This window comes from Dasypus novemcinctus, chromosome 12 (assembly GCF_030445035.2).
Source record: "Dasypus novemcinctus isolate mDasNov1 chromosome 12, mDasNov1.1.hap2, whole genome shotgun sequence".
NCBI classification, from domain to species: domain Eukaryota; kingdom Metazoa; phylum Chordata; class Mammalia; order Cingulata; family Dasypodidae; genus Dasypus; species Dasypus novemcinctus.
Window position 1 is genome coordinate 106,837,579 of NC_080684.1, and position 12,729 is coordinate 106,850,307.

Genomic DNA, 12,729 nt, shown 5'->3' on the forward strand with positions numbered 1-12,729 from the left:
ACTATGGGTTGGATTTCCCAGATCTCCAAACAAATAAGGATAGTAAAGTTAATTTTACAGAGCATGTTTAAATCAAAATATTAATTTTAATCAATGAAGTATAGAAACATTTCCTGGGTTTTTGCAGTCAATGAAATAATTTTACTCATATTATGATACAACTTTGATAACATGTGCTTCTGTGGAAATGAAGATACATAGGTGGCTTTCATTTGAAAAAAAATCTCCCCAAACCTTGATTTTGGAATTTCTCCATTTACCAATAAAATATCTACCTTTTAAAAGCCTGTATTTACATAGATTCCCTTGGATGCTTAGATTGTTTTTACCATCTTTTGTTGGGGGCATATGAACATTGCAATGCAGATATTGATTAATCTATCTGTAACTATTCACATACTTTACCATCAGTAATGAATGAGAAAGACTGAGAGAAAGAAAGATGAGAAGAAGAACCTCCATGCATTTTGTTTTTAGCACGTGTGGGAAAAAAGATATAAAAACGTGGTCCGTGCTCTGGCATCAACAACTTGATCGGTGCACACTAGCTTTTCTTTAACTGCACTTAAATGATGAATTTTAAGATTAAACTGAGGGTTTCCACCTGTGGCATTGCCTGGGGTCAGTTAACATTGGCACCAGAGGCAGAATGCAGTGGCAGAAAAGCCAGGCCTCTGGTGACCTATTTGCCTTGTATACTGAGGGAATTTGGCCTGGGGTAGGTGTGCCTGTGAAATAAAGGATTTATGAAAAGATTGCACTGCAAAATTTTCTTTTTGGAAAATAAATACGTGTTTGAGGCCCTTTCCAGTCTCACTTCTTCAGCTGATAGCACATAAGAACTTATATGTAATTGACTGCCAGTTTAACTGCCATTTGCAATTTTCAAGGAAAAAAATCTGCCTCCCACTGGCATTTCATCATCATTGTTCTGTGTTTTCATTTTTATGTTATTTGCAGGCAGGGTTATGTGTAAAATGTTATGTGATAAGGTGGGCATGGCAAAAAATGACAATGGTTTGTATGGAAGTCCTCATAGAACACTTTTTTTTTCTGTGTACATGTATATAGAACATGGGTGACAGTTTTTATTTCTGTAGTTCTAAAGTTGAAGAAAATGCCTGTCTTTACTTACTACTAGAACTTTACTGTTGTTTGAATGAAAGAATGTCTTGGTGAATTCCGTCTCTAACCATCTTGAATCAAGGTGAAATGAAGAACCAGACTCTGACTCGGATTTTGAGTTCACCTGGAACTTCTTTCCAGAAAGGCTGCTTGAGCAAAGCAGACACTATACACATTGTATCAGGAGAATATTCTAGGAGAAATCTTGGAAGACAGGAAACCAAATGCTCATTTTGACTTTTTAGGTTACCAGAGACCTTCACTAAGAAGGTCATAGCTCAACTTTTCTGGGCCTCTCTTTCCTTCTTTCCTTATTGCTTGTTTCTAAGGTAAAGAATGGATTTAAATGAAAAGTTTGCACTTTCGAGTTTCATGTCCCCTATGTGTTTCTTTCTTTTTTTTTTTTTTTTTTAAGATTTATTTATTTCTCTCCCCGCCCCGCCCCCCAGTTGTCTGCTCTCTGTGTCCATTTGCTGTGTATTCTTCTGTGTCCACTTGTATTCTTGTCAGCGGCACCAGGAATCTGTGTCTCTTTGTGGTGTCATCTTGCTGCGTCAGCTCTCCGTGTGTGCAGCGCTCCTCCTGGGCGGGCTGCACTTTTTTCCCGCTGGGCGGCTCTCCTTATGGGGCGCACTCCTTGCGCATGGGGCTACCCTACACGGGGGACAGCCCTGTGTGGCATGACACTTCTTGTGCACATCAGCTCTGTGCATGGGCCAGCTCACCACATGGGTCAGGAGGCCCTGGGTTTGAACCGTGGACCTCCCATGCTGTGGGCAGACGCTCTGTCCATTGAGCCAAATCTGATTCCCATCCCCTGTGTGTTTCTAATGGTATATGGGCATAGTTGCAAATTCACTCCAGGGTAGCAAAGCTTCCTGTCTTGGCTTCTCTCCTCCTGAGCCTCAAGTGTGGGTACTTCTTCAACCTTCTCACGTAGCATCACAGAGATGTCTTCCTTGGCCCTCACTCTGAGGCCTTTGCCTTTTTAAGCCGTGTTTTCTTTGGTTAAAGTGAGGGAGCCAGTGTTCAGGTCTGATGACTTTGCACTTCACTGGTAACCAAGGGAGTGTGATCTTGGCATCTTTCCCATTGGATATTTATCTGAATATTCAGATGTGCAAAGTGATACTTAGGAGATTTCTACAGTTCATCTGTGCTTCTGAAGGTACTTGCACATCTTTTCTTGGGTTATTCCTGACTGGCAGAGAGTTGCATACCTAGATGCCATTGTTAGGGCCGCAGAGGGTTCCCTCCTAGCCCCTGCTCACACTGAGGAACAGGACGTGGAGCCGCTGTGCTGCTGTCTTGCTCCTGAGTTTACTGTAGTGATAGTGGGGGAGGCACTGTTCACCCTAATGCACAGGTCTCTACATAAGGAATAATTGTACTTTTCTTGAGGATCGGATTTCTTCTAATGGAAACTGAATTATGAAATCGCTCCCATTTTGTTCAGATTTCTAGGAAATTCAGACAACTTGATGCTCACTTAATTAACTAAATAATTGAATAGGTGATTGTTGAGTTTTTGGAGTGACCAGACACTTTTTTTTTTTAAAAGATTAATTATTTATTTATTTCTCTCCCCTTCCCCCCACCCCAGTTGCCGCACTCTGTGTCCATTCTCTGTGTGTTCTTCTGTGACTGCTTCTATGCTTATCAGCAGCACTGGGAATCTGTTTCTTTTTGTTGCGTCATCTTGTTGTGTCAGTTCTCCGTGTGTGCAGTGCCATTCCTGGGCAGGCTGCACTTTGTTTTGCGCTGGGTGGCTCTCCTTTTGGGGCGCACTCCTTGTGTGTGGGGCTCCCTTATGTGGGGAACACCCCTGCGTGGCATGGCACTCCTTGCGCGCGTCAGCACTGCGCATGGGCCAGCTGCACACGGGTCAGGGAGGCCCGGGGTTTGTACCGCGGACCTCCCACGTGGTAGGCGGATGCCCTAACCATTGGGCCAAGTCCGCTTCCCGCCAGTTTTCACAGCAGTGGGGCTTCAAAAATTAATAAGACATCACATTTTAGTTGAGGAGGCAGATAAAGAACAAGAAACCAAACATATAAGAAGTGTCATATAAGTGCTTTGAAGAAAACACACAACATGTTTTATGTACTAAACTGTCCAGTTGAATGGTGCTTGACAGGTAGTAAACAATATTTAAGTAAGAATATGCTGTTATTATTCATAATAGTTTAGTACGATTAGTCTGGAGGACAGTCATTGTAAAAAGGAAGAAAGAATATCTGGTAAGGTTATGCGACCTAGTGTGTCTAGATGCTACTTTTAAAATTTGGTGGTCATGGAAACGCTCTCTGAGTTGGTGACATTTCATCTGGGAACTAAATGGCCAATTGTTTGAAGCTCTTTAGGTAAAGGTGGGACAGGCAAGGGAGAATAGTTCAGGCATTGAATATGGGGAGAGCAGAGGCCCTGCAGCAGAGGCCTCATTGCAGCATTAGAGAGCCCAGGGTGGTTAGTTACTATGTGATGGCTGAGGGGGGAAATTGTAGGACCCAAAGTCTGAAGGGTAATTGGAGGCTAGTTTTATAGGGGTCTGTAAGCCACAATAGAGAGATTGGATTTTATTCTGTGCACAGTGGGAGACTTTTGGAAAGTTTTAAGCATGGAGTACAACAACCTGTTTCACTGTCTGCTAGACAGAGATTGAACTCGGGGTGGAGAGAGGGAATGGAGGATGGTACCCCAGACAGGAGGCAGGTGTAGCAGTCCAGGTGAAAGGTGACGGGGGCTCAGAATAGGTTGTTAGCTGTGGGGATGAAGAGAAATGAGTAGATAGAATGTTATGCAGGGCAAGTTGTTGAGCTCCTGACAGATTAGATTTGTGAGGTGAGGTGGGAAGAGAAAGGCAAGGATAGGAGCAAGCTTTGGGCTCATATTTCCAAGTGGGATGGTTGGAACAGTTTGGGAAATCAAAAGGTTTGTTTTGGCCACATTAAATTTGAGACACCCGGTCTACATATTAAGTGGAGGTATCTTGTATGTATGTGTAAGTAGAGGCAGAGTGGAAGTTAGAGGGTGCCTGGTGGGCTGTGAGGCATGAAGCCAGGAGGCGACCTGGCCGAGGGGTCAGGGAGTAGTAAACTGAAAGCTGAAGGGTGGGGTGAGTGGGGGTGAGGGCTTGGTATCAGAACTGTGGAGAGAAAAAAGACATGCATTTGATAATGTTTAATCTGTGGCTTGATTTGTGTGTACAGTTACCCTTTGCCAGGTGGTAGTAAAGACTACATTTTAAGATTTCAACCTAGAATTTTAGAAAACTTGAGTTATCATGTCACTGAGTCACTGGGATAGGGTGGAGAAGTCTATCCATCTTTTCTTTCTATTTTTTTTCATCTGGTTTGAGAAGAGATGTAGAGATTTTTCATAAAGTTATTCTGGAGATATTACAGAACTTTGTATGCCCTGAAATAGTTTCTGTTGAAACTAAACATACCCGAGTTCTCTAGTATCACTGTTTCTTTTCCTTGAAACTTGGGGAGCCAGATTCTTCTGAATTAATTCTTCCACCCATATGTGGAAACACTTTCACTCTTCAACTGAGTCTTTATGGAATAGAACCAAATTTGAGATTATCTGAATATATCACTTATATTATACATTTCATTTTTGGATAGAAAATACATTCTTATGGTTCAAATATCAAAATGTATGAAGTCTCCTTCCCAAACACAGCCCCTGCATAGGGAGGCTCTTCTTTCTTCTCTCCCCCACTCTTGGCCTATTTGCTTTTTATCACGAAATAGTACATCTTTGGGATCTTTCCTTATCAGTATATAAATAGCTTCCTCATTCCTTTTTCTCCATGGTATGAATATTCCAGAATTTATTGAACTCATCTCTTACTGATTAGGTTGTTTCCAGTTTATCTCAACCACATAATACTGTGGTAAAAGACTTGTTCACACATGAAGTCATTGCAGGTGGATAAGTATATCTATCAGATAAATTCGTCAGTGCAATTACTAGGTCACAGGAAGTGTGCTTGTATGATTTTGATAAACACTTCCAAGTTGCCCTTCATAGATGTTGTGCCAGTTTACACCTCCTTGACAAATTGAGAGAGTTCCTGTTTCCACACATCATTGACAGCAGTGTGTTATCGAAGGTTTAGATTTGCTGGTCCTGCCAAGGTTTAAATTGGTAACTCAGTATGGTTTACTTTGTATTTTTATTAGGAGGTTGAATATCTTTTTACATTTTGAAGAGTTGTTTTTCTCTTTTCTGTGCATGCTCATTTCCTTCACCCAATTTTCTATTAGAATGTTGGTCGTTTCCTTATCAGTTTTTAGACGTTTCTTCTAGATTAGGGACATTAGCCCTTTGTATGGTATAAAATGTAAACTTTTTTTCCTCAGCTTTTTGTCTTTTGACTTTGCTAGTGGTATATTGATTTTTCAGGTAAACAATTTTTGATTTTTTGGTAGATGATTTTATCAGTCTTTTTTTTTTTTTTTAATATTTTTATTTAGTCATTTGTTTTTACATCCTCTAGATTTTTGGTCCTAGCTATAAAGGACTCTTCTCCCGAGGTTATCTTCTGGTATTTTATGGTTTCCCTTTTTATGTTTAAACATCTGATCCACTGAGGATTTATATTTGTATAAAACTTAAAACATGTAGCTCTGTCTTTACCCATCACCTGCACCCTTCCTCCCCTATTCATAGAAAACCACTCACTACAGTTTTTATTTCTTAAACACACATTCCAGTATACAGCACTTTCTCCTTCCTTCATGAAACATATCTCACTTCTGCTGTATAGGCCTTTTGGGGTTTCATAAACATATTGCTCAAATCATATTTATTGAGCATTGTATTAGTAAGTGTTTTCTGGGGAAACAGAATCAACAGGAGATATCCATAAGTAGTATGAGATTTTATGAAATTCTTTCACATGACCTTGGAGAAAAGAAGAGGGGTGGTGGGGGTGGGTAAGGAGAAGAATTAGAAATGCCTTGCAAGCTACTGACCTCAGGGCATTCCTTTGCATTTTCATCTGGTAAAAATAGGATTAATCTTTTCAAGCAGGGGTTGGAAGGCAGATTCCTCTGGGCGGGGTGGACGTTTGGCAGTGCATGCTGAAGTTTGGCTGGTACCTGCCTCAGGGCTGGGAGGAGGTCCAAACTCCCTGGGGCAGACCAGAGACTGGGCAGTGCAGGCTTCAGTTTGACTAGAACCCAGCTCAGGGCTGGAAGGAGGTCTGGACTCCTGGGGCAGGCTAGAGGCTGGGTCATGCAAGGTTGACATTGTGTGGCCTTCACAGGGCAGCCCATTACAGGTTTAGCTGGTAGTCTCAGCAGAATTTACCGTTCCAGTGTCCCCACCCATATCATCACCATACCATATGTCTCCATCCCAATCCTCAGTTCCACTCCTTTGCAATCAATTCCTTCACTTTTACAGCAGATACTCTGGGAGGTTGAGATTTTAGTTTCCTTTGTAACTCTGCTACTTGTTTCAAGTCTGAGTCTGGTTTTCAGAGATCTCAAGTCTGTGACTGCTTGAAACAAGATTTTCTTTCAGAACACATACAGAAACTTTCACGTCATTCATGCTGCATTTAAGTTGCAAATTTGAAGTCTACTCATCGCTTACTTTTGTAACTGTATCCGAGTATCTAGGAGGAGCCAGCCAACATGATTGTACCTTTTGACTCCACAAAATTCTGTTAAGGTATTGAAAACACTCTTACTCAGATCTTTGCCTTTTGTAAGTGTGGAAGTAGGGGACTCCAAGGATAATATTTTGCTTATCTCCATTGCCAATTTAGCCTCTTAATTATTGGAAAGGGAGTCTTCGTACCCTTGTGTCCAATTAGAGTAGAGAGCCAAATTGCAAAACTCCCAGAACCACAGAAATCCCATGTTTAAGATTCTGTTCCTCAAGAACCATTCCTGGTTGCAAGCAGTATTAGTCAAGGTTCTCTAGGGAAATAGTATCAACCGGAGAGACCTGTATGAGATTTTATAAAATTCTCTCACTTGACTGTCAAGATGTACAAGTCCAGATTCCACAGGCAGGCTATAAACCAAGGGCTCTGATGAAGGTCCTTGATGATTTCTCAGGAGACTTTTGCTGTCTGAAGAGGAGCTGGGAAATTCTCTTTGTATGCTGAAATCACTTCCCATTTTAAGGCATTCAACTAATTGGATGGAAGTCACTCATTGCTGACCGCAGTCTCCCTGGTTGATCGTAGATATAATCAGCCATCTATCCAGCAAACTCACTGATGACTGAAGTCGGTAAATGTCCTTGTATTACATTTAGCCCAGTGTTTGCTTGACCAAACAGCTGGGCACAATTATATGGCCAAGTTGATATATTAGCCTAACTGTCACAAGCATTTATTTGTTTGTTTGTTTGTTTAAGAAGAAATTCTCCAAGTTGCCTTTTATTCCCACAACCTGATTGCCTCAGGTCTGTTGTCTGTTGTTTGGAAACTTGTTTCATATGTTTTTGTCTGGGTTTGTACTTTAAGTTAGGAGGGTAAATTGTTATTCCGTTATGCCAGAAATGGAAATCATGGTTGGAGATTTTAACACCAGCTTTTCAAGCATTGGTAGAAGAACATAGATATAGCTGATTATAGGAAGACTTCTCAGGACCTTCACTGCAGTGATGTTTATAGAATATTATATCCAACCCTTGCCACATTCATTGCATATGTCATGTTCATCAAAAATAGACCATATGCTGGTCTATAAGAAAGTCTCAGTAAATATAAAAAGGGTTGAAATTTTACATAGTATGTTCACTGAGCTTAAATTAGAAAACTATAACAGTAAGATATCTAGAAAAATTCCATATTTTTGGAAATTAACACATTTAAATAATTGATTTGTCAAAGGAGAAATCGTGAGGCAAATTATAAAATATTTTAAACTGAATGATAATGCCAATACAACAGCAGAATTTATGGGATAAAGCTAAAGCAGTGCTTAGAAGGCAATTTATAGCTTTAAATGCTTATATTGGAAAAAGAAGTTTAAAATCAGTGACCTATGGTATTATTGTAAGAAGTAGAAAAAGAAGAACAATAAATATTGAGTTAAGTAGAAAGAAGGAAATAATAAAAGATGAGGGCAAACAATCAATGAAATATAAAACAGAAACAATAGAAATAATTAACAAAGTCAGGTATTGATTCTTTTAAAAGGTCAGCACAATTGATAATCCCTTAACTAGACTGATCAAAAGAAGCAAAAGATAACACAAATGATTGATATCATGAAAGAAAGCTTGTTTGTCACACCAGTGGAGACAGTTTTGAAGAGGGTGGACATCTCAGGACTGTTTGCCAGTAGCACCTCCAGCTTCAGAGATAAAGCATAAGCTTTTGGTCTTGAGTCCATCCCTCTTTAAGCCCTTACTAGTTTTTCTTTGCTTTTGGTTTCTTGAGAATACTGTTGTTTTCTTCATGTTCTTTTTCTAAATCCTTCCTTTTTTTTTTTGTCTCCTGATTTAAATGCTCTCCCCTGGTCCTTTACTGGGGCTTTAGGGAGCGCCTCCGCTAGTCTCCTTGGCCTTTCCCCCTTTTCCCTCTTTATGACTGGTTGAATAAACTTTGTTTCTTCTACAATCCATCATATATGTCTGTATATTGCCCGTAACACATTCTTCAGTAATTATCTGTCTAAACATGTGTATTCTCCACTGTCAGAGTTTTTAGAAATATGGTTGTGACTCATTCATCTCTATATCCCTAGCCCCTGGCCCAGTACTTGGAACATTGTGTTTTTGAATGAAAGTGTCTTGAGCTCCAAATGGCTAAATGATGAATGAGGTTTGGGATCACAGATTTGTGGCTTGGAATGCATGGATGCCTATTGTTGCATCTTGATAACCTACCTAAATTGATATGAAAATTGTTTGTGGTTTTTGAATATTATCTACTTTTGCTAAATTGATTTTTATATCATCATGTTGATCAGCTATTTTAGAGGTTGTAGAAGAAATAGAGTATGTGCTTAGATTTCGTTTTTATATGAAGGGACACTGTGTTATGGTAGTTATTATGCTTCATTTGGTTATAATACCAAGAGACATACTTTCATTGTATTATTTTATTAACAAGTGATTAAATAAACCATGTCTGTAGATATCTATTTAATGCTTTTACTCTTGTTACTAAAACCTTGGTTATAAACAGTGTATTCTTTAGTTCTTATGTCTTTTCCTCAGAGGCCCTCTGGCAAATAATGATTCAGAATTAATTAATGACACTGTTCGATCTTTTTAGTTGTTCCAGTGCTACTTTGAAGGAATATGCCAATAATCTTAGTCTCGGGGTTTCATAAATTGATCTCTAAGTTGAGATGAGTGCATTGATTGATAATAAAGATTTTGTTTAACTCCAGAAATCTTAAAGAGTAAATAATGAAGCCAGTGTCCATTACTGTATTGTTGGCGTGTGCTTAAATAAAAAGCATGGCGTGACCATTTCCTTGGTTAATTCTAGCACTAAACTTCTGACCAAAATAATTTTATGTTTGTTATTTATACCTGAACTTGTAATTTCATTTCATTTCACTGTTTAAACTATAGGGAAGTATTTTCCTTTCTCAGCTTAGAGAAAAAACTAGTAGACCATTTACTGTAGTTGAATACGTATGATTTATTTCAGTAAGTTTTCAGAAGTAAAATTAGAGGAAAATATTTCAAGATTTTTTTTCTTTTTAGCTGTTAATAGAGAAATAGGGTGTGAACCTGTTACCACATCTAAGATTATGGCTAGTCAAAAATTCAGTCAGATGGAGTTCTTTTATGTGTAAATTGTGCCTGTAAAGTAGATAAGGCCATGTCTGTTTTACTGTATGTCTAGTAACCAAACTTTTCCCCCCTCTTTCTTTAGGTTCTTGATTATTACAGACCATTTTCTGAAAAGCCCAGAATTGGTGAAAGCCATGTATGCCAAAATGAGCAATCCAGAAAGGTAACCCCAGAAACCAATGTGGTTTTGAGTATTTAGCATTCCATATGGAGTATTCTGTACACATGATTGTAAAACCCTGTGGTTTCATAGTTGGCACAAAATCTCTAAATACATGTTTGTATCGGTAATGGTTTTAAATTGGTTGGTTAACATTACAGCCTAGCCACAACGGGCAGTGATTTATGTAGGGTTACAGGATCCAGGTTGGCACCATTATTCAATAAAGGCATATTAAGAAAAACTTTAGGAACAAATTTTCATGCTTATGCCTTGATTTTATAATAGTAGTTCCATCAATTGTGTCTTATGGCCGTATATTTGAGATGTGCTCATTTGTCCATATCACCAGTATCATGATTTAGGATAGATTGTGCTAGGTTTGTAGTTTTTCTATAAATAATTCAGATTGAAGGGAAATTAGTCCTGCTGTGGTCTCTGTACTGTTGTAAGAGCAGTGACCTGGGAGGGCAGATGCCCTGGCACTAGACCTCAGTGATATCAGCTCTTCATAAATAAAAGAAGGGGATTGAATGAGATGATTCATAGGACCCTTTCCTTGCCAATACTATGTGTTTTTCCTAACCTTATTAGGAGGATTGCCTTGGGAAAATAAGAAAATTTATTCAGAAATCACAGATGAAATAATAAGAAGCTTAAAAAAATGTTAATCTTCTGAGTAAAGTCACAAATTTTATAAATGTTATGGCTTTGAAATTCTTTCTGTATATTTGGATTCCAATAAAGTTTTATAACTTCCTTGGCAGTCTTTTGTTAATTATTTTTTTAAAATGTTTTTAACAGAAAAAGGAACTGTTGATATTTTAAAATCAGTTTAGATATGAGGTTTATAAATTTGTTTGCTCATCCCATTCCCCCATGTGCATACTTTATTGTAGAAAATTAATTATTTGTAGTTTCTTGACCCCAAATAAATGATGTGATGTACAGTGCTGTAAAGTGCTATATTGTAAGGCAGTGTAAACTGCCTTGTCATAAGGAACACCTGAAATTCAAGAATGCACAGTTAATACCAGGTGCAATGGATGTGTCATGATGATGGGAGAGAGTGTTGCTGTGGGGGGAGTGGGGGGCGGGGGCGGTGGGGTTGAATGGGACCTCATATTTTTCATAATGTAATTTAAAAAAAAAAAAAAAGAATGCACAGTTAAGGGAAACGGACTTTGGCCCAGTGGTTAGGGCGTCCGTCTACCACATGGGAGGTCCGCGGTTCAAGCCCCGGGCCTCCTTGACCCGTGTGGAGCTGGCCCATGCGCAGTGCTGATGCGCGCAAGGAGTGCCGTGCTACACAGGGGTGTCCCCCGCGTGGGGGAGCCCCACGCGCAAGGAGTGCACCCATAAGGAGAGCCGCCCAGCGCGAAGGAGGGAGCAGCCTGCCGAGGAATGGTGCCACCCACACTTCCCGTGCCGCTGACGACAACAGAAGCGGACAAAGAAACAAGACGCAGCAAAAAGACACAGAAAACAGACAACCGAGGGAGGGGAGGGGAATTAAATAAATAAAAAATAAATCTTTTTTAAAAAAAAAAAAAAAGAATGCACAGTTAATTGTATTTTAATGTTCAAGTTTATGTTTTCCATATTCCTATCAAATGATAAAATTTTAAACTGAACCACTACATAACCAAATGGGGAAGATAGACTAACAATCCTACCTTTTTTATTTATAAAAAAGTTGGAGGAGGTGCTGCTCTGCTTCATGCGAGTTTCTGCTCAGATGTCATCTCCTTCCTCAGCTTTACTTTTCTCAAAAGGAGAAGTGTTTATCATTTCCTCTTCCAGGACCAGGACTGAGTTGTCTGTCCTCAACACCCAGCAGAATCACTGTTGGCACTAACAACAAGCACTTACTGAAAACTGTCTTGAAGATGATGTCTGTTGATACTTGAGATAGCATTTGCTCATTTGGCTGGGGTCAGTGCTTGGCTTAGCAAAGTGCTGTTGAGTCAAGACACTTTTTTGTTCAGTGGCAGGACTGAGGTGGGGGACTGCTGTTGTTTCTTAACAGTAAGTTTGGACTGGCTTCTTGTTTCATGCCTGTTCTAGGGGAAAAAGTGTCAGATAATGAGATGGAATGCTTTGGGTTGCTGGCATCCCAGAAGATTGTCTGAAAAGAGCTTTCAGGGCAGAGGGAGGGGCCAGGGGAAGGATTTGAAGAAAAGTCCCCCAGGGCCTGACATTTCCCCAAGTCTCTTTTCTGGTTCATGAAGCACACAGAACTGCTCCCCAGTTGACCAGTGGTAGTTTTGTAGTTGCTAGACTACAGTAATAGCCTCGAAAATGGTATATGCATAAAAATATCGCAACATCTCTTTATTTTTATTGTAATCTAAAAAATAAGAAAGCAAGTAGGCTGTATTAGTATTTAATATGTAGTTTGACAATGATAGATAACTATAAATTACACATATTGTGAATGTGTGATGAAAATTTTTTTTATTGCTCAAAACAGTTTGAAGAATGTTAGACTAAAAGCATGCTGTCCCTAGATCATTTGTTCCTGTGGACCTTCATTCATTAATTTTTAATTGGACTTGTATTCATTGAGTCCTGTGGTTTGTATGCTAACCACTAAGAACACCAAAGTTGCCCAACATACTAGTATTGAAGGGGGTACTACTTTTTATAATGTCATTTTG

The 12,729-nt window shown here is 39.4% G+C and overlaps 1 protein-coding gene across 1 annotated transcript in view; it reads left to right on the top strand.

Annotated features, from left to right (window-relative positions):
- Positions 1-12,729, top strand: part of ATXN10 (ataxin 10) — a 262,209-nt gene that overhangs the window by 84,138 nt on the left and 165,342 nt on the right. The window contains exon 6 of the mRNA XM_058308930.2: positions 9,992-10,072. Coding sequence (XP_058164913.1) covers positions 9,992-10,072 — 81 coding nt within the window. The remainder of the gene's footprint in view (positions 1-9,991; positions 10,073-12,729) is intronic.